The 26,371-nt window shown below is 43.3% G+C and overlaps 1 protein-coding gene across 1 annotated transcript in view; it reads left to right on the forward strand.

The window, feature by feature from the left end:
- Positions 1–1,975: 1,975 nt before the first annotated feature.
- LOC142588734 (carboxypeptidase B-like) overlaps positions 1,976–26,371 on the forward strand; it is a 33,969-nt gene continuing 9,573 nt past the window's right edge. The window contains exons 1-7 of the mRNA XM_075700550.1: positions 1,976–2,076; positions 8,139–8,214; positions 14,347–14,483; positions 16,943–17,030; positions 20,979–21,077; positions 21,497–21,595; positions 24,716–24,826. Coding sequence (XP_075556665.1) covers positions 1,976–2,076; positions 8,139–8,214; positions 14,347–14,483; positions 16,943–17,030; positions 20,979–21,077; positions 21,497–21,595; positions 24,716–24,826 — 711 coding nt within the window. The remainder of the gene's footprint in view (positions 2,077–8,138; positions 8,215–14,346; positions 14,484–16,942; positions 17,031–20,978; positions 21,078–21,496; positions 21,596–24,715; positions 24,827–26,371) is intronic.

Raw genomic sequence — 26,371 nt, forward strand, 5'->3', positions numbered from 1 at the left:
AGCTATGTGACTGGATAGTCACACATCTAAAGAAAAAAAAAGACATTCCACAAGAAAACATAATACAAGAGCCGAGCTATTCAAGAAAATATAAAAAAATACACGAAATTTTATACTGACGGCTCTAAAACCCGAGAAAACGGAGGTGTCGGGATCATAACGAAAAATTGGGCAAATAGCATTCGGCTAAATAATTTTTTCTCAGTATTTACCGCCGAAGTTTATGCAGTATGGATGGCAGTTAAGAAAATTACTACCGACAAGCAGAAAAATGCTATTATTTATACCGATTCATTAAGCGCCCTGAGAGCTCTAACGTTAAACTCCGCGTCTAAACCCCTGCTTGGCGATATCTTAAACATGGTCTTTAATAAGAAATACGGAGGAACCATACAATTCTGCTGGGTCCCAAGCCATGTTGGGATACCAGGGAATGAAGCATCAGATAGAAGCGCATCCATGGCAGCGCACAAAAGCATAACTCGCATAGCACTTCCATACAAATACAGTAACCGTGTGATTCGTAAGGCCCTAGCATCAAAATGGCAACAAGAATGGAACTCGGGCATAAATAACAAGTTACCTATGACTAAACCCCTGCTTGGCGAGTGGAAATCATGCAGTCACCAAGAACGGTTCTATGAGGTGTTATTTCGACTTCGAAATGGATCTAACACGCAATTTTCTGTTTCAAAAAGAAAACCCACCAACTTGCGAGAAATGCCACGAATCGCTTGCAGTAAACAACGTCATTATGTCATGTCCACAACTGAAACGCACAGGCGGAAACAGTTCAACAGTTTGTCTCACTTGGACAAACACGTGCATGTTATTCCCAGATACTCGCATGAAATAACTACCTGATAACGAACTGAAGATTGCATATATCGAAACGTACGTGGTCATGTGCCATAAAGACGAATTCATACCGTGCATGCAACGTTGAAGGGAGTCATATTTTGTTGTAGTTCTTTCTCTTATTTTTCTCATGAATTTTTTATAGCACTTTCCATGGTGGGTGCACAAAAAGGTAGACAAGTCTAAAAAAAATCTCACGCATCCAGAATGCTTTTCTTTGTGGCACCAATAAACAGTTGTAGGGACAGAAACGGCCGAATCCTTCCTTGCTCATTTTCTCCATTGGGGATAAAATTTTTTTTACACAACGAACACATCACAAATCTTCGTTTAGGTTTTTATAAGCGACTTTGCGCATATCTAATTGCCTGGTATAGCATACTAACTTTAGCGCATCCGTCTGTTCGTCATATCCAGCTTCGACTGTGTTAGCAATCTGCGAAATTGTGAAGTGTAACCTTACGAAACGTGGGGCTATAAGCGGCTTCGTAGTGGAGCGCTCCCGATTGATTCTGTCCATTAACGTGCAACCCAAGCACGGGAGACAGTCCGCCCCCATCTGAATACGACAGTCGCGGCGTGGCAGCGAACCCGTGACCTCGCGCTCAAACACTGACCTACAGCGGCGGGTTATATTTGCAGTTTAAGAAACGCAAAACTTTTTTTTTTTTGGCTACGCCCCTGTCGTCCAGGGTCTTCGGTGAAATGGGACAGGCACGGCTAACGTACGGACAGGAGGACACAAACACGTTTCCGATAGCTCAAAAATTCTGTCGCGTGACAAGAAAAAGACAAAGAAACCAAGCCGGCTTGATTGCCTCAGTGGCGAACTAGGTTGCACAGTACAATGTGATTACACCCCAAGGTTACAGATTGTACCCCACAGTTGCAAGCTACAGCGTGAAGCAGGGACACAGAAAGGTTCACGGGGCAATGGAATGGCAATGGCTGCGGAGAGGGGAGTTCAAGCAGCATCTATAAGCACATACGCTTAATAATCTTTCGAGATAAGGATAGTCGCAGATTATTGGCCATTAATAAATGCGCCGAGTTCTCGTTCGGAAGTAAATGTTCGACGGCCGCCCCGGAAAGAGAGACACAATCTCGAGGTCTCGACATGGCACGCCCACTGTTGTACCTGGTCGCGGCTTTGCTGGCCCCAACTGGATCCTGGGCGTCTCCCACTTCCAAGCGGACGCCGCGCGCAGACTACACAGGGTAACGTGTTATACTATGCAGGGGTGTCTCAGCTAACTTTAGCCAGAGTTTAAAAATATGCGAATGCCACGTACCTGGACAGAACAACGGCAACGTTGTGTGCCGTCGGATGGAAATATTCGAACTATATTTTTGATTTCGCCTAATTAGATAATTAGTCTTAATTAGTTATTCAACTTCTTAAATATTATGATTAGATGAAAAGTGTCAATGAGAAAACTGTACGGCGACATGAAAAATTCCGGATGCAGCTTCCTGTTGCTCAATACGTGCTGCCCAAAAGTGTTTTTCCGAGCGTGAAAGAAGCCCGTAAATGGACGCAAAATTGCCGCGCAACTGGTTGCACGAGGAACTTTGCGTGCATTCGCGGGCTTCTTTCACGCTCGGAAAAACACTTTTGGGCAGCACGTATTGAGCAACAGAAAGCTGTATCGGGAATTTTTCATGTCACCGTACAATTTTCTCATTGACACTTTTCATCTAATCATAATACTTGAGAAGTTGATTAACTAATTAAGACTAATTATCTAATTAGGCCGAATGAAAAAAAAAATATAGTTTTAGCATCTACAAGCGACGGCAAATAACATTGCCTTTGTTCTGTCGAGCTACGTGGCATCTGCATACTTTTAAATTCTGGCTAAAGTTAGCTGGTACACCCTGTATACACGACATGCACGTCGGGTTCGGCCTCAGTTAAGGTTGCTGGAGAGTGGATAACCGGGGAAGTCAGTGTAGGCTCACGGTTATTTTGGAAGCACAAACACGCACAACGAAGAAGAATGAGAGGCGACGAGCGCTCGCTGTGACGCGTTCTTCTTGGTTGTGGGGCCCCATTTGGGCTTCCAAAAACAACTAATTTAAGATTGGCTGATGAGCTGGCGGCGCTCATCCCGGTAGCTGAACTTGCATGACTAAGATTTTAGCATATGGTGCAGTTCAATTCGTCATTGTATGTTATTAGCGTTCATGCTAGTTGGGAAGGCTATTCTTTTAAAGCGCCATCTACATTATTATTAGCACGGTAAGTTTCTTGCGCGTATTCAGTTCGGCAGATAGCGCGAGGCTTCTTTCATTGTGTCGGATACGGTTGTAGACCAGTATACCATTTCTGTTTGGCAGGTTAAGCTAAATGCGCGCATTGTAGTTTAATGTATAACAAAAGTTGATCGATGACCAGCGGATGATGACCCCAAGCACGGGAACAATGAGAAGGGGCTTTTATGTACGGAGCTTTTGGTACCGCGGTGTGTGTGTTAAAGAGCTTCGTGGGGTGGAAGCTAATCCGAAGTTCTACATTGTGCTGCGTGTGGTAGTGCCTGTGCGTATGAGAAACGTGAGAGCCGCTGAATCAATCGACGAAGAATATTGAGACATTCATTGAATATCGCTTGTTTGAGCAAAAAATAAAAAATATTGCACTACGGCAAAATGTGCTGCCTAAAGCATTATCCTTTCTCTTCGTTGAAGATTTAATCGCCGAAGGTCTTGTCATTTGAAAGTGGAACTTTCTAGCCTACCCTCCCGGCGTGTAGCATGGCTACTGGCTGCTGTTAGGCCAGTTCGTATCTTATTCAGTATATTTATGGATAATTAAGGGAAAATCAGACATCCACCCGTTCGTAGCAATTGCTACAAAGACAACTGCCTTTGCTTAGTGTGTTGTCGACAAATTCGACTTCGCCCTGCCATCTGCTAGCCGCCTGGTTAGCTCAGATGGTAGAGCGGCTGCCTCGGAAAGGCGGTGGTCCCGGGTTCGAGTCCCGGACCAGGACAAATTTCTATTCAACTCTGGGGCTTTTCTTTCCAGGAACCCGTATGGGTTTCCTTTGTAGCAATTGCTACGAACGGGTGGATGTCTGATTTTCGCTTCATTAATTACTCCTCTCCGCCTTGCGGTCTTCCACAGAACTACTACGTCAAATATTTATTGATGTATATGAAGGCGCCGTCTAGCACGATTGTCTGGTAGCGGGAAAAGTGCCGATCGGCACCCGATTTAGTGCTAACCAAGACGGCCCGGGGCGACAGGTGATGTACGTAAGCGTGAACATAAGCTTCAACAGAAAAAAAAATGCCTTCGCTATCGCACTGTAGTTGTCCTTCCGTCGTCATTTCATCATCTTTCACTGTATTTTTATTTTGATGTATTGCCGTCGTCATCGTTCCTCCGTTTTCATTAAATTTTGAACATTACCACAAACGTCATTTCTTAGATATCAAAAATTAAAATCTCTGACGAATGTCATGGTGCTCGATTCAAGGATTCAGTAAATATTCTCAAGCGCAGCGAATGTAAAGTTCAGTGAGCGAATTTCGCAGGTCACGTGACGTTAATAGGCGCGATCGGGCACGTTTGCACGGCATTCGGCTAACTGTCGAAAACAAATTATTTCACATTTAAAATTGAACGCATAAGATCGCCACTGCCCTGCCTGCAACGCACGGGAAAGCAAAGCCAATGTAATCTGTACTTGCAAGGCATTTACATTAGAAAGAACAGCGTTAATTTCCTGCAATAAATATTAGTCAAAGACTCTAATCTCTTGAGCTATGGCATGTACACTCGCGTGCAATATGAGCTGTAACACAATGCACGTGCTGAAAAGGGCCTCAAGACTGAACGGTGGCGCCTACATATGAAAACTTGGTGTAATAAATAGCAGTAACTGTAAGAGTGTTTAGTCCTCCAGTTATTCGTATGTCGGTGCCGCCGTACGGTCTTGGCGTCATTTCGAACATGGGCAGCGTGTTGCAGCTCATATTGCACACGAATGTACATACTTGGCGCGTGGACTAACGCCGGTTGTTCATCTCGCACAGCGAAGGCACATTTAAACTTCCACAATGAGACTGCTTTCAATGGGACGCGTTAATTTGTTGAGTGTTGTGGTCGTGTTTAGTCTAGGTTGTGTATTTGTGTCGTGCACTCTGCATATCATTTGATTTTTCCACCATACCCCATCTGGAATATTGCTAGGTGTACCGGCAGGCAAGCCTCTCCGGGATCGATTAAAGCACTTTCTCCATCTCTCTCACTCAGTGAATTCTTGCCGAAATTTAGATCGCGCACTTTGTGGTTTACATTCTCCATCGCAACTGGTTGTAGTTACATCGTCTCTGTAAAAGGAGAGAGAGAAAGAGAGATAGAGAGAGAGAGAGAGGAATACAGGAAGGCAGGTATGTTAACCAGTGAATAGTCTGGTTGGCTACCCTACGCTGGGGGATGGGAGAAGGGGAAGAGAGAGAAAGGGGAGAGAAGGTGTAGTTACGGGTACGGACAGCACTTGAATTAAAGCCGTTCGAGCAAACCAGAAGTTCTGAGAAAACACAAAAGTGCCTTCACTGCCTTCTGAGCCGATGATCGGTCGAAACGGTGTTCTAGTACTGTCTCTTCACTCAGTGGACGATCATCTAATTTCCTCAATGTGTTTGACAAAGATTGTCTTTGTGCTTGAAATTGAGGACAATGGCACAATAAGTGGTCAATGTTCTCCTCGCATCCGCAAACATCACACGTAGGACTATCAGCCATTCCAATTAGTGCTGAGTAGGCATTCGTGAAGGCAACTCCAAGCCATAACCGACACAGAAGAGACGCTTCGCGCCGGTGCAGACCGGCTGGGGGTCTGAGTTGAAGTGACGGGTTTAGTCTGTGCAGTCTCGTGCGCCTTCTGTGTACGGTATTCCACTCTGCTAAGGAGATCGTGCGTGCTAGAATGCCAAGTTGTCTCGCGGCGTCGGTCCTTGAGAGAGGAATGGGGACGCAGTGGTCTTCTCGGTTTGACGTCCGAGCTGCCTTATCGGCGTCATCATTTCCAATGATACCGCAATGACCTGGTATCCACTGAAAAGAGATATCATGGCCTTCTTCTCCTAACTGATGGACAAGCTCCACGATTTCGCACGTGAGCTGATCGTAAAAAGAACGCTGAGATTTATTGCTGGCACGCATGTGTACGAGCCGCATATTGTAATTGTAAAGTTCTAATCTCAGTATAGAGACGGCTGGGATGTAATAATGTAATGAGTTAATTCATGAAGCTCAGAGCCTAAGCAAAATTTATTGCATAAGGGTCGGGGAGGGGCGCACTAGGGCTGTTATTTACTGAAAAACAGCGACCAGAACGAACAGAAGTGCAGTTAACCTATGCTGAACAAATATGGATACCAAATAAGTAATTGAGGTGAATATTCATTGTGCCGAAAACAAAAGAACCATATTCATACATATACAGTTTGTGGAAAAGTCTGGATTAGTTTAACACTCGAGAATGCAGACATCTCTTTTTCTTCGGGGGGGGGGGGGGAGGGGTACAATAAGTCGCCTACTAGATGTTTTTCTGCATGAGGAAGGGGATGAGTGATCAAAATACTCTCGGAGCGATTGGGCGGAAGAAATAATTAAAGAAAAACGGTGAAAAAGAAAACACAAAGAATTGAGGGCATGAAATAACTTACACAACCGCATACGATTTCCTCTGTTATCTATAGTAGTAGTCCCAGTTAACGTCAGCCAAGTTTTTAAGAAATAAGTAAGGTAGAATAAACGATTTAAAAACCCAGTGGGTTCAGTCGTCAGTCTTCTTTAGCGGCCAGGATCAGGCACTCAACGGAGCCATTTTTTTTTCTCTAATAACACGTGGGACCACTGGTGTTACCGATAACACCGTGGTACGCCAGTGACTATTGCGTACCCCGCTGAACTCGAGGTTTCGGGTTCGATCCCGCCCACGGCGGCCGTATTTTGACGAGGGTGAAATGCAGAACGTCTGGCGTACCGTGCGCGTTTACGGAAGCGATAATGCCTTTCCCGTCTGAATTAACTCACGCCCTTCATTCAAACTTTGAGTTGTTTGAATAACCGAAATAACTAATTTACGCCAACGAGCCAGGTGATTAGTGCGCAAACATACATCCCAGGGCTAGAAGAGGAGAATTACGGGTCTACATAATCGTTTATGCTGCAGCATCTTTTGTATTTAACAGCTTGGCCATCGTGAGCTGGGACAGCCCCGAGCTTGTCCACGAGCAGTGGCGTAGCAACAGGGGGGGCCGGGGGGCCGTGGGCCCCGGGTGCACGGGGCAAGTAGGGAGGGGGGGTGTCATATAAGTCTGAAGACACCCGCAAATTGTCGATATCCTTGCCTTCCTCGACTACACCCGGGGAGGGGGGGGGGGTGACAGAAGAGACGAGTGCAGAATATGAGCGTCTTTCTCTCACGAATAACCGTATGTGGCGCTTCGCTTCCGTACACGATCTCGCCGGCTCACTTTCCGGCCGGAGCGTCCGTATACAGACAGGGGCGAAATGCGAAAAACAGCCCTGAACTTAGATTTAAGTGCCATTAGGTGCCCCATGTGACCAAAATTAATCCGGAAAGTTCACTGTGGCGTATCTCATAACCCACAATAATGTTTAGGAAGGCTCAAGATAGGAACGAATAAATAAATAAATAAATAAATAAATAAATAAATAAATGAATGAATGAATGAATATTTTTAATAATATATTTCATTTTATTTATTATTTATTCACCGGTGTATGTATGTATGTATGTATGTATGTAAATATGTATGTATGTATGTATGTATGTATGTATGTATGTATGTATGTATGTATGTATGTATGTATGTATGTATGTATGTATGTATGTATGTATGTATGTATGTATGTATGTATGTATGTATGTATGTATGCATGTATGTATGTATGTATGTATTAGCGGTCCCTCAAGGATAGTCTATCGAAGCTACTGAGAAGAATTCTCCAAGTCTCGTTCTCGAGTTTATAGCGATAGAAGCTTCAAACCGCTGTTCTTTCTGCCGAAACAAGATCAACCAGCACGACGGACATGCGAGCTAAGTGGTCATATGTAGTTTTCTACCGCTGCGGGAACACAGCGGTAGAAGACGCCGTGGAACCACAGGGCAAGTGATTATTCGCAACTGAATGATTTCTTCGAAAAGGGTCCGCGTGTGTACAGAGACAGAAGTAATCATGCACCCGCGATTACGCATTCGATGCAAGTACAATAACCCTGCCTGTCCTTTGATTGCAGGCATCGGGTTGTGTCGGTGACGGCAGCAACGGCAGCTGAAGTCGGCCTTTTATCGCCCTTGGCGGATACCCTGCAGGTGAGAGAACAGCCACCGACCAGCGGCATTGTTCAACAACGTCGCGGGGACAATCGCTTCTTTCCAGTTTCTAAAGCGAAAATGTATTTGTCTACGCATTATGCCGGGATTCGGTGCACGTAAGTAACGCTTCTCGCCGAATAGACAACTTGTGTCACTGCCTATCTGCCAGAAGGAGAGAGAGAGAGAGAGAGAGAGAGAGAGAGAGAGAGAGAAAGGCGGGGATGTCGTGAACGAGAAGCAAGCGCAGTATCAGGGTGGCATAAAATGAAGCTGCCGTCGCCCTTCCCTCTTCCCACCATGTGATTCTGTTTGGCGGTTTTCGAAACTCCCGATTGGATGCATAATCAATTCAGCCAGCTGGGGGTGCGTCGTGTAGCCCAGTTTCATTTTACACCGCCCTGCTACGGCAAAAGGAAGATTGCGCAGCAAGCTGTGCTTCGCAGTGTTGCTTGTGTGATGAGGTAAATTGAACGAATAATTCGTGGCTAAATATCTCGGCTGACATGGCTGTTTTGAAATGTTGAACTACAGAACTAGAATTTTAAGGCGATTTCCTTCAACTTTCCAATATAAACTTGTGCCATAAGTCGTGTATTTAAGAAAGAAATCATCCTAGTTAGTTTTATTAGTTATCGGATGGCTTTGGTTTTTCTTTCAAATGATGTCCCCCTGTGTGCTCAATTATTCCGTAGTGACGTCGTTCGAGTGACCCTCGGGGCCCTTCTTTTTAAAAGAAAGTGTTTCAGACAAAAAAAGGAACGTGTATACTACAGTGTACGGTAACAATTGTAGAGGAAGGGGTCACAGAATGAAGCACTGTAGGGGACTTTTTGGTATAAGGACTCTTAGGACATAAATAGAATTGAAGCCAAACAAAGTACTGAATGCACAGAATTATCATTAAAAGCCCGAAGAAGCCAAAATACATTTGAAAAAGGAACAGCAAAAGCGAAACTTAAAAATAAGATCCACGCTACAATTCATAATATGAAATTATGAGACATGGGTTTTTGGCAGCAATTTGAAGCTTGTTTGGCATCCGGCAGTTGTAATGTGAACCGGTAAATCATTCCAAAATTTTATGGCGGAATAACGAATTGCATGCTTACCATAGTTAGTACGAACCCTTGAACAAGAATAATATTTTGACTGGCAAGTATAGATGTAGATGAATAACCTGTGCGGTCCCAATAATGATCAAAACGTTAGGAACACGAATTAGATGGTCAGCGATAGCCCCAAGGTTAAGTGACATAACGTTAGTCAGCAGTAAAAGTTTAAGCTTTCTGAAAATAAAGCAGGCAAGCGCATAGTATGCACCGTGAGTTGTGATTCGAACAGGCTGACGCAGGATCAAATGCAATGGTGCTAAGTGTGAATGATATGTCTAACCGCCCTGTTTGTTTGCATCAATTTTGGTGATTATGTATGAAAGCAAAGTGTGTGTAACGTCAGTGCGCTCAAATAGTGACGCGCTTTAAAAAGAATTAGGATACCTTACGAAATTTTGATATTTAGGGATGCAATTTGAGCCGCAAATTTCACGCAACTATCAAGTTCGAGGCCCGAAAATGAGCCCCGAATCTACGGGAAAAAAGGAGTGAGAGGTTATGTAAATTGGAAGGCTATCACGGTGGACTTTCTGGAATGTGAACAAAAGAGGTCTTACAGACACTATTTATCAATTCTGCTCAAGCTACGATACAAGATTATTTTTATCACGGTTTTGGTTGTTAACAAGAGATTAAATATTGGGTTTTGAAGAGAAGATGGTTGTGGTCGTCATCATGATGTTGCATTGCGTAGGAAGAGAAAGACAATTACGAAGGTCGTTAACATAAATTTAATATAGCAATGGGCCAAGAATGAACCTCAGAGGGACACCTATATTAGTGACTGAGGAACTGGAGAGGTTGCCTGAAACACTGACCGTCATTTGTAAGCGTAGTATAGATGGCTTCTCACTAGTTGCTAAGGAGGACCTGCTATACCGATTGGCAGGAGTTTAAGAAATAGGACGTCGTGGATGACGGAGTCTAAAGCTTTAGCGAAATTGACGAAAACTGACCTAACAAAATTACCACCATCAATGCCTCGTTTAATTTCGTCTACCAGAGAAATCAGTGCTAGGTTAGTTGAATATTAACAACCGAAGTCAAATTGCCTTGACATAATAAAGTTAATGACAGTGTTTTGCACAGCGCATGACTGGTATCAGGAAAAAAAAGTACAGAGGAGAAAGGATTCGTCTTCTTTTTTCTTAAAGCCATTTTGTGCCGCGCAATACACCTCTATGAACTATTACCAACTTGCCCAAGCATCCACCCTTAATAAGCAAAATTTTTCCAGCGGAGCTGCATATGGCTAGGGTTCCGTGCATTTTTATTTTCTGTGAACAAAAACTATCATCATCAATGCATCATACCACCGTAAGGCATAGGCTACAAGCACTCAACAAAGTGTAGCGAACAGTGCATACATTTTTATTTTGTTTTGAAAACATATATACACGTGGCAGGAAAGGGGAATCGAGGAGCAGGCTGGCAACTGCTACCGGAAGGGGCACAACGCTTGCCCACTACTCAGAAAGGAGGTGACGGAAACATGGAAGATTACGCATACAACATACAGAACAGCATACGTTTCATTAAAAAAACAAGCTAAAAGAAAGCATCCGAACCACATAATTGATGAAAAGGAGCTCGTGATAGGAACGCGAAGCACGTAGCGCTCCCCATAAACTTTTCCCGCTAAAGTTAACCGCCGCGCAAGCTACCACGGCGATGCCAGCTTCCAACATGGGGTGTGACTGTCCCTAGCCTTTCGTATATAAAATAACCAGCCTAACGAATGCTTTCAATGTCGTCGCAGCAGCACTATGGACGGCGACGGGCTGTCAGAATTACGATTACTATCATTCCTCCAACAGAGCATTACTGCCACTACTCGAAAGCCGTAAAGCGTTGCAAACCACCCTCAGCAGTTGCAGGCGTGGTTTTCAACAGCTTAGCTGGTCATCCTCCTTCACAGAGTTGAATGACTCATGTGTTTTTCAGATATTAGGTAATGCGAGTTTCAATTGGCCTTGCTTAAAAACAGGACAGTTGCGATTGGTCTTTAGTTAGCTATACCAGTCTTATCTTCCTGTTTGAATATCGATATTGTAGTACTTTTCTTTCATTCGTTTGGAAACTTATCAGTTTCAATGATAATGCTAACTACGTATGTCATTACGTCGGGTATAATTTTGATTACATTTTTTATATTGCTAGCGAGAACGGTAGACGAAAGTTCAGAAAGGACAGTTGGAGCAAAAAAAAAAAAAAGGAATTCGATACTAGACTGGGTAGTCATCACAAAGTGAACGCTGCTTATCTTATGTAGAGCAAGAAAAAAAGCTATTTATAGCATCAGTGATGTCAGTCGGAGAGCCACAAACATTTCATTATATTTAAGTTCATTTATCGTATTCGGGTTAGGGTGTTTATTTAAAAAATCATGAACAATTGATTGTAAGTGTCATTATTACTTTGCAAAATCCTCTCTTCATAGTATCGCTTTTTGCCGGTTTGAATAACGTTGTCCGGGTATTGCAGTATTTTTTATCTCACTTTAAGGCATTGATTGTAAGGTTGCTCTTTAGTTATGCAGTAAGGGATGTAATCATGTCCTAAACTTCGCAGAATGCTAGTAGTTAACCAGGGGTTATGAGGAAAATAATAGTTTTCGGCATGTAGCCATTCGAGTAGACGACTGAATGCAGGTTGAAATTACAGAGATAAACTTAGTGTAAAAAACACTGGGTGTCAGGATGAGATGATACACGTGACCAGTCAGCTTCAGCAGTTATCTGCACGAACCACATATCGATTTAGTCAACGTTTTATTTAGCTGGATGTTAAACTTCTCGAAACAAAGTGCTAGAATGTGATAATTTGTAACATGAGTCGAGCAACGAAACTACAGTTCATTGTTAAATGTAACATTTAACCAGTAATAATGCTCATGTACCTCGGACATCTCTTCGCCTTTATGGAAAACAATTTATTTATATAACAAATTGAGTGCAGTTCCTGTCGAAAAATCCCGCAAGAAGCCTAACATCTGCCTGACAATCCCATATGAGCACTTGAGGATCCCACATAAAGATCTGTATATTGCCGTTAGTCACCCCCCCCCCCCCCCCCCAAATGTACTGTGCATTACTATAACCCAAGAGTGTTCGGAATACTACCAGAAAAGTTGTCAAAAAAAGTTATTGCGCGTGGTAACTGTTATTTCCCAAACAATATGATGTATAGATATGTTACAGGCATATAGGAAATGATTTATATTCAGGAAGTTACGCAATAAAATGAACTAGTTGCAAACACAAACTGCTCAACATGCTGTGAAAAAATATTCTGAGGTCAGAAAGCAACCTAACTGAACCATAAATATTAAAGAAGACTGCCATGCGCTTTCCCATTGAATACATGCGAAATAATAATAATAATAATAATAATAATAATAATAATAATAATAATAATAATAATAATAATAATAATAATAATAATAATAATAATAATAATAATAAACTCACGTATTATGATTCCTAAGATGGCTGAAGGAATGCAGATCAAGATTTTGATCTAGTAATCTCGTGAAATTCTATCCAAGGCATACGGACACCACACAAGGTATCCCCCACTCCTACTTTCGCCCCCAGCAGGTGCCCCTCTCTCTGGGTTTTTGCAATAATTTTCTCTACGTGGTTCCTGTCTGGTTGCAATCCAGGCATTAGAAACTGCTCCCCCACTTCGCGCAAGGAAGACGATACTTACGCCGCTTGCCTTGGCGGTGGTAGGCCAGAATTTCGTAAAATAAAAGTCGCAAGGTACGGAAACAGTGAGGGGGTTCTCGACGTCATACGTTATCACACACACTTGAACGCGCCAGTTTCGCAAATAAAGATTGTATTGTTATCTTATCATTTCTAAAATAAAAGTCGCAAGGTACGGACACAGTCAGGGGGTTCTCGACCTCATACGTTATCACACACTTGAACGCGCCAGTTTCGCAAATAAAGATTGTATTGTTATCTTATCATTTCTAAAATAAAAGTCGCAAGGTACGGAAACAGGAAGGGGGTTCTCGACGTCATAAGTTATCACACACTTGAACGCGCTAGTTTTGCGAATAAAGATTGTACTGTGATCTTATCTGCTGATGTACACTACATAGGGATGTTATTCACTTCCTGTGGAGTACTCAGACCTAAGTATTTCGGGAATGTCTCGTTTTTTTTTCTATTGGTTATTGTAAGTAAATGCTCATTGGTGGGTTCATCCTTGTGCTTATCACGTCCCTCCCTGTCGTTCAATCAGAGGTGTCCGATCGCAATTGAAGTATCTCAGCTTTTATGCGTTGGACCTACCAGGTCTCTCTGTCCTTTGGGGCGGAGACAAAAAGCACGCCGATTTTCGTGCTAAAAGGTTGTGCGAAGCTTGCCAAGGTTGAGGACTGGGCGTGTTGGTATAACATATTAGAGGCTCGATTGCGCAACATTTGGACGACACACACAGAAGAGAAACACACACGTTGTGCGAAGCCTAGTTTGTTCCTAAACACCTAAGCCAAGTTGTGCTGCATAGTTGATACGAAGCACGCACGAAGTAAAAGAACACGCACGAGATGACGCGCACGCTAGCAACTGTTCACATCCAAAAGGTAGGATATACGTATGCCGACGAACAACCAAGGTGCTGGTTTACGTATCATCGTGTGTCTTTTCATGTTTTCTTTATTACTTCGTGCTTGTTCCATATCAACCATGCAGCACAAATTAGCATTCAAGAATTTGCGACCTTTGTTGCAGTGTACGGATGTTTGCCCGTGCGAAGGTTACGGAAAGCGTGTCGTATTGTGACCAGGTTTGCGGGATCTGTGGAAGACTGAATATATGCAAATGCATTCGGTCGGCATGATTCAAATGCACGTGGGACGGCTTGTAAAGGAAAGCGTGAACCTCTAACACTTCCCAGGAACTGCCACAATCGTGGTTACCCGTCGTCGTTATCGGCGACGTTATGCTAAGGTGATACGTACCGCATTCCTTTCGTTTTCTCTCTTTCTCCTGAACGGCCTCAGCTCGACGTGTGGCAAGAATCTGCCGCTGTCGGCAGACCGGCGCTCATACGGCTCAGACCGGAAGTTGCCGACGATTTCCTGGCCACCGCTTCCCGAAAAGGCCTTAATGTGACGACGAAGTGCCTTAACCTGCAAGAGTGAGTACAATAAACGTGCAGCTAACGGGCCCTGTAACGATGGTCCGGCGCAGTCAGTTGTCGATGTCATGATCGTTTATTCTTGTCATATGTCACTGCCGTTAATTTATTAGGCGATGAGCAGCCAAGCCGACTGCTTGAAAGTTTTTGAGTCAGCGACATAAACAACACTAAAAGAAATCTCTTCTACACCCCACTGTTATTACTGCAAATCACACTTACTGTGCCTATTTTATAGTTACACATACTGCGAGTCCTCTTCAGGTTGCTGCTGAAGCGTACATAAAACAAACGAAAACCAATTTCTAAGCTATAGTACAATGACTTCAAACATAGTAAACCAGATAGAATTACATGAATCGGCAATGCCCCCAAAGAAATGCTGCGCCAATACGTATAATACAATATGCATTTGACATGCATATTGCGTTGCATATTGCAGGATGGTTGCTCTGATAAACGAGAACATTCTATAAACTTGATATGCGGCCTAACAACAACATGCGAACAGCATCGGGAAGTTCTGGCAATGAATTATCCATAACCGCCTGAAGACAAAGTTCTTGAATGCCGCTTGAATTGAATCCGGTGGCGCGAGGTTTGTGCATCAGTGAATGGACACAGCTCTCATTGCTCAACCAACGATTGTAATAATAAAAGCGTTATAGTACCAGAGACAAACCACAAAGTATTCACTACTGAGTGCTTGTTTTGGTGAGACTGTATGAAGTACAAGTCATCTAGCAGCTGCTCATCAAACCCATTTCCAGTGATTATGTCTTGCGGTGGTTTGTCGATTTATAAAATAAGTGAATTTTCGCTAGAAGTAGTTCGCGGATTCGTCTCGTGTTGGCAGATTTCGTCTCGCACCTTCCCGTGTGGCTGGAGCTCTTTGGGAACCTTATTTCTGGATTCTCCCTCGTATTTTTTATTGCTGAGTCGCGGAGTTGCAAACTTGATGCATTGGTTTTCCTAAATGTTGTTTTCTTACAACTAGTTATTTAAGTTATATTGATGGATGTAACTAAAAAAATGCAGCTGCACATGTGCAGATCCCAAGTTTTTGTTATGCAATGCGACAAACCTAATGAAATTCTTTGCAGTGGATGCTGATCAGAACGGTTTCTCCGTTTCCTTGTATGTTTAGATAGCAGCTCCTGATGTAATACTTCGTCTTAAAGAGTCACATGATATTTACAAATTTAAATAAAGCCACTCTTTCTTTTCACATGACGTGATAATTTCACTGGCATCCTTGTGACATCTGTTCGAAGTTATTGAAACGTTTGGATTGCACATTAACGTCATCAATACGCCGCTTTTTTGTAATTACGTATACCGGCAGTATTTCTGTTTTTCTGGATAGTATACTAAACACACGTTACTTTTGCAGCCTAATAATATTAGCACCTCAATTAGAATACATAATTCACATTTTCAACTTTTACTGATTGATTAATTTATGCGGTTTAATCTCCTAAAGCATTACTTTTTTCACACGTTATTACAGGCTGTGCAATACCGCAATGTCCGGAAGCATTGATTTTTGTCACAGGTTATTACTGACTGTGCAATCCCGCCTCTGCCCCCTTTCTTTTTAATATTTTTTAGTTGTCATGACAATGGGCTGGGCAAATGGTACGCACTATGTCTTGCTGTGCCTGTCACCCCCCCCCCCCCCCCCCCCCCCCCTCGTATTGCTGGTTTACACTTTATTGCTACGTTTTTCATTCCTAGGTATTTGATCTTGTTTGCGTTGTTTTGCTGATGGTGATTTTCAACTTTTATTTAATTTTGACCCTCGTACTCGGATACTACTTTGGGCTGGCAGTATCCCATAAATAAATAAATAAATAAATAAATAAATAAATAAATAAATAAATAAATAAATAAATACCGAACTGGGGCTATCACAGACACCGTAGTGGAGGGCTCCGAAATAATTTTGGACCATCTGGGCGCTGTTCAACTTGCACCTAAATCTAAAGCCCACGCTCGTGTTGGCACTTCGTTTCGATCGAAATGTGCCTGCCGTAGCCGCGATTCGAACCCTCGACATCTTGCTCAGCGCTAGAGCGTCATGTAGAGCTGTGCAACCCGGCGGATATGTTTATAAGTTTATTACTTGCAATAAAATGAAACTGAAGTATGTTGAAAGGGTGCTAGGCAAGGTCTGTTGCATTTGTTGTGCTTGGTTATGCACCCACGGTGGACACAGTGTGAGACACAGTCTTCATGCGGTACGCAGTCCTACTAGAGCCTGGCTAATTTCTGAGGTATTGTTCTCACTATTCGGCGCGAATGCTTTTTTCTTCCACATTTTTCGAGTGGAATAGGTTCAAAGCGACTGGAACACCAGAGCTTTGCTTTGTAGCGGGCGATTTGAGCTGTGGGTCGCCTGGTCGCATGCGCCATCCTCTGTAGCGCTCCACTGACACTGCATTTGTCTCATTCTTCAGTTCTATAGACAGGGAGCGCAGGGAGATGCGGTTCACTACATATTCGACCACACAGGATCGTTTCAGAAGATACCTGCGGTACTCAGAGGTGAGTTCACGTTACCGCTTGCTGGACTTGCCCTCTTCCTAAAAAAAAAAAAATACCTGTACGACAATCTTAAACAGGGAAATAAATATTGTCGTCACCGTATTAACATGCGATGTGGAAAATATGGAACGGGGCAGAATGTTGCGTCCGTGTCTAAATCTTATGAACCTGCGTTCGATTAAGCTGGATTCGTACGGCAGGCCGGATCGCTCGTTTGCCTCATATATGCGTGTGACGTAGCCGAATTATGAAGAATCGGGCCCCAATGGCTCGGCCGCGGAATCGTTGTGTGCGCCGTATTAGGTGGCACCCTAGCCAAGTCCCTCCAATAGCCACGTCATCCACTACTAGCCACCTCACCCCCAATAGTACAATTTGGTCGGACGTGTGAATCCAACTGTGAGAATCTTGAGGAAATTGCCTAGCATGATGCCCTTTTGCGGCAGCAAAAAAGTAAAGTAGAAGAAAGAAAGACAAAGAAAGAGAGAAGGCAACAAGGGTGGTCCACCACGAGGAACGAGGAGCGACCCTACGCTAGGGCCAAAACAAATAAGAAAGAGCTAGAAATACCTTACATTATATTATGTTGCGTTGCTCATTTTTACGCCAGCAGATAAGTGGAAAATAGTGGCCGATAGCGACAAGGATTTTTTTTTTTGCGATTCGGGATGATGAGCGAGTCGCAAAATGCAGCTACGAGTGCTGGTGTTTCCGACCAGGTCTCCTGCATCCTGGTGCTGCACTAACATAATGGGACGCGCACGTGAGGTGAGAAAAGTACTATTTGTGCTCGTTGTTTCCTTCTTATATGCAGGCCTTGCCATTCGATTGAAGTATACGCAGTACTCGTGCGGTGCTAAACAGCGATCCCTTCGATAAAGAGTCTGCAGGGTCATTTGTTTCTTTTTCATTTTAATGCCTCCCAACAGAGTCTGAAACTTAATATAGTTACAAATTGTTAGCGTATGAATCGCCTAGGATCTTCAGTGAAGTGAAGTCCCACTTTGGCTGTCAGGTAGCGCAGTACTCGATCTGTCGATATAGACGTTGTAAGGAAAAAAAAAGAATAAGGAGATGTATACAAAATGATAGACTGAAACGATATATAGCTTTCCTGAGTAACTAAACCAAGGTAGGTGGTTCTTTGTAACCACTTCGTTTCAAGGTAATGCCAATGAATCATCATCGCAGCATCGTAAAACTTTAACTGTTGAAGTCGGGGGTGAAAAATGGTATGCTGGGGGCACTACAGAATGAGTTCAGACGAAGCATACGATTAGGAGATCGTATCTTTGTACTAACTCAGTGCATAGAGATTTCAATAGCTCAGAATAGATCTTTAATAATATAATTTTTAGGTATTAAGGGAGCTTAATACAGCGTAGACAAGAAGCTGCTATGGGATATTATCAAACGCGATGTTATGGCAGACGATTTCATGGTGCTGCAGAGAGATATATATAAGGACAACAAAGTACAAATCGTATAGGAAAGCAGGAAATGCGATTATGTGAAAATTCACCAAGCACTGAAGCAAGGATTTCTTCTGTCTCCATTGCTGTTCACGCTTTACGTTAAGAGCATAGAAAGACGACTGGAAAACAGTTTCTTAGCATTTGATTTATCTCACATCAGTAATGGACAAAGGGTACAACAGATGTTCCCTGGTTTGATGTATGCGGGTGACATAGTGATACTAGCGGACAATGTAGGCTATATGTAGGACAAAGGCTTGCTAATATAAGTGGCAACGTAGCGACAAATCTAGGTCTTAAGTGTACCTCAGAGGAACCGCGAAATATGGTATTTAATGAAGAGGGGAGTAACGGTGCGGTTTCAATTCAAGAGCTAGAAATACCCATAGTCAAGCAATATAAATATCTTAATGTGTACATAAACAAAGAGAATACCTATTCACGCACCCACAAAGATAATCAAAACATGAAGGGGATGCGGGATGAAGCTGTAATGAAACATAGAGGACTTTGGGGAAACAATAAATGTGAGATGGAGCGTGGAATCTGGAAAAGAGCAATGGTGACAGCGCGAACTTTCGAAAATGCCATTCTGTGATTTTGGCCGTATATCTGTCACGGTTGGAAATACCGATGGGCCGGTTGGGGTTTAGGGGGGCCCACGGTAAAACCGCAAATGAGGCAGTGTAGCGTGACATGGGCTGGACGTTTTTTGAAGCCAAGAAAGCGCAGAGCAAAATTGGTTTTAAAGAAAGCCTGAGAAACATTGATGACTTTAAATGGGCGGGAAGAGGTTAGAAGTATCTGCACCTGAAAAGCGTAGACACAGAGTGGAGGAAGAAGCCAATAATGTTGGCAACCATGTACAGAATAATTAAAAGTGTAAATCGAAAACCATTAGGCGTCAAAATGGAATTGAGAGCAACAGAAACGGTAAATCAGATGCAAAGAATGGAAACCAAGAAAAAGACCATCAAGATTTACAAGATGGCAAGAAATAAAATACAAGGAAAGATCTGTACGATAACACTAAGAGCAGTGTTTTGCTATTTGAGGCTAGAACTGGTTGCCTCACAAAAAAAAAAAAAAAGAAAATGTACCGGAGCAAATAAGCGCACCAAAGTATCTTCTGCACCCAAAATCCCGAAACCACTCAGCACATCCTAATGGAATGCGGAGGGATTCACGCAGTGAGACCAGTGGGTAAAGAGCCCCTTCCAGAAGCATAGGGATTTTAGGCGGATGGAAGCATTGATAGGTCAGCAGTCGAGATAAGCAACAGACGTTTATAGTACAATACCGGATCCGTTACAGTACAACAGTACAAGATAGATAAAAAAGCTTTCAATAAGAAAAAGAAAAGTTTAGGCAATATAGACTAAATGCGTGACTGTAAAGCATGTATAGCATACCTGAGAAGCTCAAGCATTCTAGATGAATATTTGTCACCACCCCTTTACGTAAGGGATGCCAATAATTAATCCTCCTCTTCATTGTCAGTGTCGTCACAGCCGCAGGTTAAATTTAAATTTTTTGCGATAACACGAACTAGAAAGGACCGCAGGCTAAAAAGCTACAGAGCTGTAGCTTGAATGCGCTTGACGTCGCATACGCAGGATTCCTTCGCCTGTTACACGGGAAAGCCGGCAAAGAGCTACGAGACAACGCGTTTGTGAATCCGGTGATACGGAAAAATAGCAACTAAAGGGAGGCGAACTCAACCACGAAATCTCCTCTTTCATAGAACACCTTTAACTGGACCTAAATTTTGGTAAGCGCAAGAAGTCTTTTGCTAGGCAGAGGAAGCGAAGGTGTAGATAAATATGAATTGGGCGCGCAGCACAGGCACCAAGGACGTGCACGTGTGGGGCGTCTTTACATTCGCAAATATAGTTTTAGCTTCACGAAGAAACTGCCACGCGGCTCCGTTTTCGCTATTTTTGTTTTAAATGCATCATTCAATTATAGCGTAGCGATAACAATTAGGAGCACTTACACAATAATCACTTTTGCGCTGGACACACCGTGTCGAGTTCTGAATGCAGTTGCCCAAATATAGATTTCATACGTCGTAATTATTTAGCCTCAGTGACATCATGCCACATTATTTGATGTCACGGTCAACGATTCTGATTGTCCGAACGTGATGTCGCCGTCTGTCATTTGCTCTCTTGTCATCCCCTGGCATTATAGGCTCCTGAACTGAGTAAAAGTAATGTATTTGCTTTTACGAAGGTGTAATATACTAATACGGCCTGATATTATTCTCTACATGGCGATATGTTATTTTACTTAGCAGACCAACGATATTACAGTCAAAGGAGCAGGCTTACGTCGGAAGGCTCATTGTATAGTACTTGCGATGTGGGCCTTCTTGACTTTCTGCGTGCCTTTAAGCAAGTCCGTATACCTTGAACAGAACTTCTCATGCTCAGGGAGATGGCACGTTCATTTTATAACTTTTTCTCTTCAGTTCAAAGACGCCCTCCAGAACTACGCAAAGGCGTACGACCACGTGACTTACACGTCTATTGGCAAATCATACGAAGGCAGGGACATCATTGGTGCTCACGTAAGTGAACCGAATATTTCAAACGTTCGAAATACATGGGGCCATCAAGGCTGTCGCCGGGTTATGCCCATTATTGGAACACTGGAGATAAGTTACTACAAATCATCAAGTACTTGAACCGGCCGATTTTATGAGTTGAAGGTACGAATACTAAAATACAAACAAATGAAGTCTTGCTCAGTACCTTGACTAGGGGAAACCTGAGTTCTTGTTTGTTAGTAAGCCTCTTGAATCTGTGAAAGACTACATTTATGCAGAACAGGGATAATTAAGGGCTGGAAGCGGCATTCGATCGTCTAGCAGTAAACGTAAAGAACCTGACAGTGATATTGGTAACATGTTCTTTGTTGCCATTTCATGTTGCCAACTGCGCTCCGCAATTTTCATTATAAGGTTGTTTCCTTTTTGTTTCATTCTAGATCAAGACCAAGGAGGATCTGCCCATCGTCTTCTTCGAATGTGGTATCCACGCCAGAGAATGGATATCCCACGCCACCTGCCTCTACATCATTGATCAGGCAAGCCAGTGCTATTATATGCGGATGCAGAAATGCAAATTTGAGGGCCGCCGCCTGTCTTTATTTGGCAACGCGCCTTTAGCGTACATCGTATACACCAGGCCGTGTGCACAGTACACTCTATAAAAACGGGCTACTAACAGAATGTGGGGGGATATCGGTTTCAAAAGGGTGGTCTAATTATCCATGAAAGCCTATACGTTCGCGTAAAAGAAATTTTCAATAGTTATGGTTATTTTGTCAAATTGTCCGTAACAATAGCAGCCAGCGTTCCCGTTTTCTGGCGATATGTCTGCAAAGTGTACGAGAAAAAGACACTAAATACACAGTTTTGGTGAAATGAACATGCGGATCATGACGGCTACGACTCTGTGGCGAAAGTGCGCCTTGCAAAAGGGTCATTCACCTTCCCCGAGCACCGGTAACACCTGATGTCACCAAAGGTCAAAGCCGTCATAGCTGTCGGAGCCTAAACTCTGTCGTAACCGAACTGATGGTTGTGATACCGCGCTTGTCCGCGTGACAGTGTTGTTTTCTGCGATGTTATGTTCAAGTGAAGGAAAGGTGCATGAAAGCGCACACGTAGATGAAAGAAGGAACAAACACGTTTTTGCACCAGGTTTCTTTGTTTATCTGTGTTTATGTTGCGCTGGATCTTTCCTTCAGCGTACTGAACCAAGTAGCTTTAGCAACTTTCATTGAAATGCCTTGTTAATGGCCAGCGTTGTCGTGAAAGCGTTTTGTCCGTGTTGTCACGGTGGACGGCGATGAGGATCTACGGCGAATACATCAACAACCTCCAGTTTGCAGATTACGTTGTACTGTGCATCAACGCTGGGGACGAGATGCGACAAATGATGTAGGATCGACCTTAATAGAAAAAAATTGTAAGAATGTAGGGTTCAAAGTGATTATGCAGAAGAAAAAGGTAATGCTGAACAGCCTGGCAAGAAACAAGAATTCATGATCGAGAGTCAGCGTATAGAATCTGTGAAGGACTAGGTTTATCTATGTCGATTACTTACAGGAAACCCTGATCATGAAAATGAAACTTACAGACGAATAAAGCTGGGTTGGAGCGCACACGGCCGGTCGGGAGCTCATTACCGGCAGCTTAACGCTGCCGATGAAAAGGAAAGCGTACAATCATTGCATCTTACCAGTACTAATATATAGGGTAGAAACTTGGAGTTGAACGAAGGGGCTTGAGAGCACGTTAAGGACTTCGCATAGAGCGATAAAAAGAATAATGCTAAGCATAACGTTAAGAGACAGGAAGAGAATGGCGTGGATGAAAGAGAAAATGGGGGTAGCCGGTCTTCCAGGTAATATCAGGAGAAACAAATGGTGCTAAGTAGGCCATGCAATGCGCTGGGCACACAACTGGTGGACCATTAAAGTTGCACACTTAAAAATAATATATATTCTGGGGCTATATGATTACGACTCGTAATCATATATGACTAGATGATTATGAGGAACGCCGTAGCGGGAGACTCTGGAATAATTGGACGACCGGGGGTTCTTTAAGTTGCAGCCATTGCACCGGTACAGGGGCGTCTTTGCATTTCGCCCCCATCGAAACGTGGCCGCCGCGGCGGGGATTCGGTCCTGCGCCGTCTGACTTGGCAGCGCAACGCCAAAGTCATTACGCCACCGTGCCATATGAGTTGCACAATAGGTGCCAAGGGAAGGGAAGCACAGTCGAGAATGGCAGAAAATTCGGTGGGGTGATGAAATTTTAAAATTTGGAGGCGCATCTTGCAATCAGCTAGCGCAAGACATCAGTAATTTGAAATTGCTGAGGGAGGCCTTCGTCCTGGCAGTGGACATAAATATAGGCTGATGATGATGTTATTCATCGACCGTAAAGAGGAAGAGTCCAGGACACCGAACAAAAAAACTAAAAGCGTTTTAACATTTCGTCTGCTCTACCAGTGTGTTGTTCAGACCTTTGATTGTGGACAGGGCTCTAGAAGAGTAGCTCAAAGGTTAATTATTGTGAACAAGGCTTTCGTGGGGGTGCCGAAACGTGGAAACGCTTTTACAGATTGGGAACAATGATTCCATGAGGGACATAGAACGTTAAAACGCTTTTACAGTTTGTGAACAAGGGTCTCATACGGCAGCTGAAACCTTTGAACGCTTTTACTTCTTGGTCGGTGTCCTAGACCCTTCCTTTTTACTGTTTATCATCCCGACAAGACGGGCGTTCATTTCACAACAGGAAAAATATGGTTTATTCTCAGTGTAAGGAAATGTTTCTATGCCGAAAAGGAGTGGTGGGTGACATCAGTTCAATATCCTCTAAGGTAATGTATGTCGACAACCTGTTCGTTGAAGGCTAGTTAACTACCGATTTTTATGCTTGGCAAAAGCAATTTGTATTGATTTTGAAGTCGAATCTCGACCTGGCCACTTCTGTAGGCTTTCTAGAGTACATAGATTTCAACCCCCACAAGAAATGGAAATTGTAGTAACACGTGACGTCACACAAGGACTTCTATTGCTGCAATCGAGTGCGATGTCAAATGAAGTTCGTCACTAATTTCATCTCTTTCCTTGGTTGTCGTACCGTGCCCATTTAGGTGTCATAAGGTTCTAGAAGGTGATCTAGTAGTCTAGCCTTTGGGTGCTTATCATCGATGCTCCTATGCATTCGTGTCACTTTGGTGGTCGTTCTTTTTCCTAGCACTTCTTTGCGTCGTTCTCTTTGTAGAGGTCATAAACCTCTCATACATATCACTCGCCAGTGCTTTGCTCACACGCGCTGAGTCCTGCTACCCAACTGCTCTGGCGATAAGCCTTAGAGTCCTTAATTTCATTACTGGACTTGGAATGTTTTACACAAAGAAAGAAAGTTGCACACGTTTAAAGAACACGCATTAAGAGTAAAAGGAAAGCTGCAGTCCTACTCGTGGGGGCTTTGCCTCATTAGCACTTAATTAGGGTTATCACGGCTTCAGCACTGGACATGAAGAAAAGAGCGAGCTGCTTTCGCGTGAAAATGCAAATGCGACGGCACGCTAATGTACGTTTCTACTTGAAGTAATGGCTGTAACATAAGGAAGTATATTCGCTGAACGCTTCTTTTGTTTTCATCTTTGGTGTTCCCGACAGCTCGCTACGCAGTACGAGACGGACGAAGAGGTCAAGAGCCTTCTGTCTAAGTACGAGTGGAGGATATACCCGGTGGTCAATCCTGACGGCTACGAGTACACGCACACCGACGTGAGTAAATTATGGTTATGCTAGCGGTGTGCGAATTGTGATTTTTGAGACCGAATCCAATACGGATAAAATTGTGCCAGCAGCGAATCGAATCGAGTGTCGAATAGTTTTCGTATAATGAATAATGAATAACGAAAATTTCGGGCCACTGGCTAAAGTAAACTGCCCAGAAAAGTTGTCGTGAATTCGAGTGAGGTATACGCAAGATAACATTTATTTTCAATAATCATTGATAATAACCTTTCAAACCACATTCGGGGTTCCGACTCACATGACGTTGCTGGTTCTTCCTTTTTCGACACTCGATGCACACCACGCTGTCATCCGCCGTTATTCACTGCTGCACGAAAACCATAGCTTACTTTTTGACAAAAACTTTGACAAGATTTTGACAACTTTCAACATGCCACAACAGCTCCAACGCTAAAACAATACTTGCAAATCTATGACGTCACACGCATATGCATCCTCACTGGGGTTGTGGCGTGAAAGTTAATAACTATGTTTGGCAGCAATATTTCTTTTCTTCCTGTAATCAATTTCTTACCGCGAAATTAAACGAAAAATAGAGTTTCGATAGAATTCTGTGTCGGGCCTCAACTGGTTCAGTGTGTCTATTTGGCGTCCCTAGGAGGACAAATGTCCTGCGCTTGTTTAGCAAGCCCGCTCGGGAAGAAGCGCCTGACATCGAGCCCGGCATGTTTTTTTCACAGTTCGTTGAGCCGGAAATTAACTGCGCATGAATGAGCAAATCGATATGCACACGTTACAAACGAGCCCAACATAGCCAGCATGAGAGTTGGTCACAGGCGACTGGCCTTTATTGGAATGCACCCCGTCAAAATATTTCCTCGTGGCGACCACCCCACAGGGAGGGAAATGCAAGAATAGGAAAACACGTGCTAAGCGCTGCGAAGCAACGGAGTTTTCCAACTCGCTCTATGTGCAGTCCTTACACTTCACATACCGTGAAACATGCCGCTAAAGGCGAATAAATTTCATTGGTAATCAAGGAAGCGTATTAATGATATCGAAATAACGTTTTTTCTGAGCAAGAAGTGATGTGGGTACAACTGCGTCCAGTTGTCCAGATATATACCAACTTTCGTCCAAAAGCTCACTTTGCGACGCGGTGATATTCATTTATACTCACCTTGCTGTTGTTTGAACAACAGCAAGGTGTTGTTCTTGTTGTTGCTTCTGTTTGAACAAGGTTGCTCGGCAATCGACTTCTCTAAAGGGTGCCCCAAATGTATTTACTGCAACCCGCAGCGCATCTTACTCTTCCAACGCATATTCCTCCTTTTTTTTTGTATCAGGCCAAACAGACTTCCCTTGCAATATCCAATGTTTCTGAAATCAATCAAACTGCCCTTTTTGCCCCCTTTTTAAAAACATTTTTGCTCGAGGAAAAGTGTAGGGATGGCTTCGTAAGAACATTTGTTCGCATTTTCGAAAGGACATAGAAATACTTTCACTTCTTTTCCTGCCTCAGGGGAAACTGTGTGCTTCTGGTGTGTCTGAATAACGTCTAGGCGGTGTCTC

Source organism: Dermacentor variabilis, chromosome 7, assembly GCF_050947875.1.
Source record: "Dermacentor variabilis isolate Ectoservices chromosome 7, ASM5094787v1, whole genome shotgun sequence".
Lineage (NCBI taxonomy): Eukaryota > Metazoa > Arthropoda > Arachnida > Ixodida > Ixodidae > Dermacentor > Dermacentor variabilis.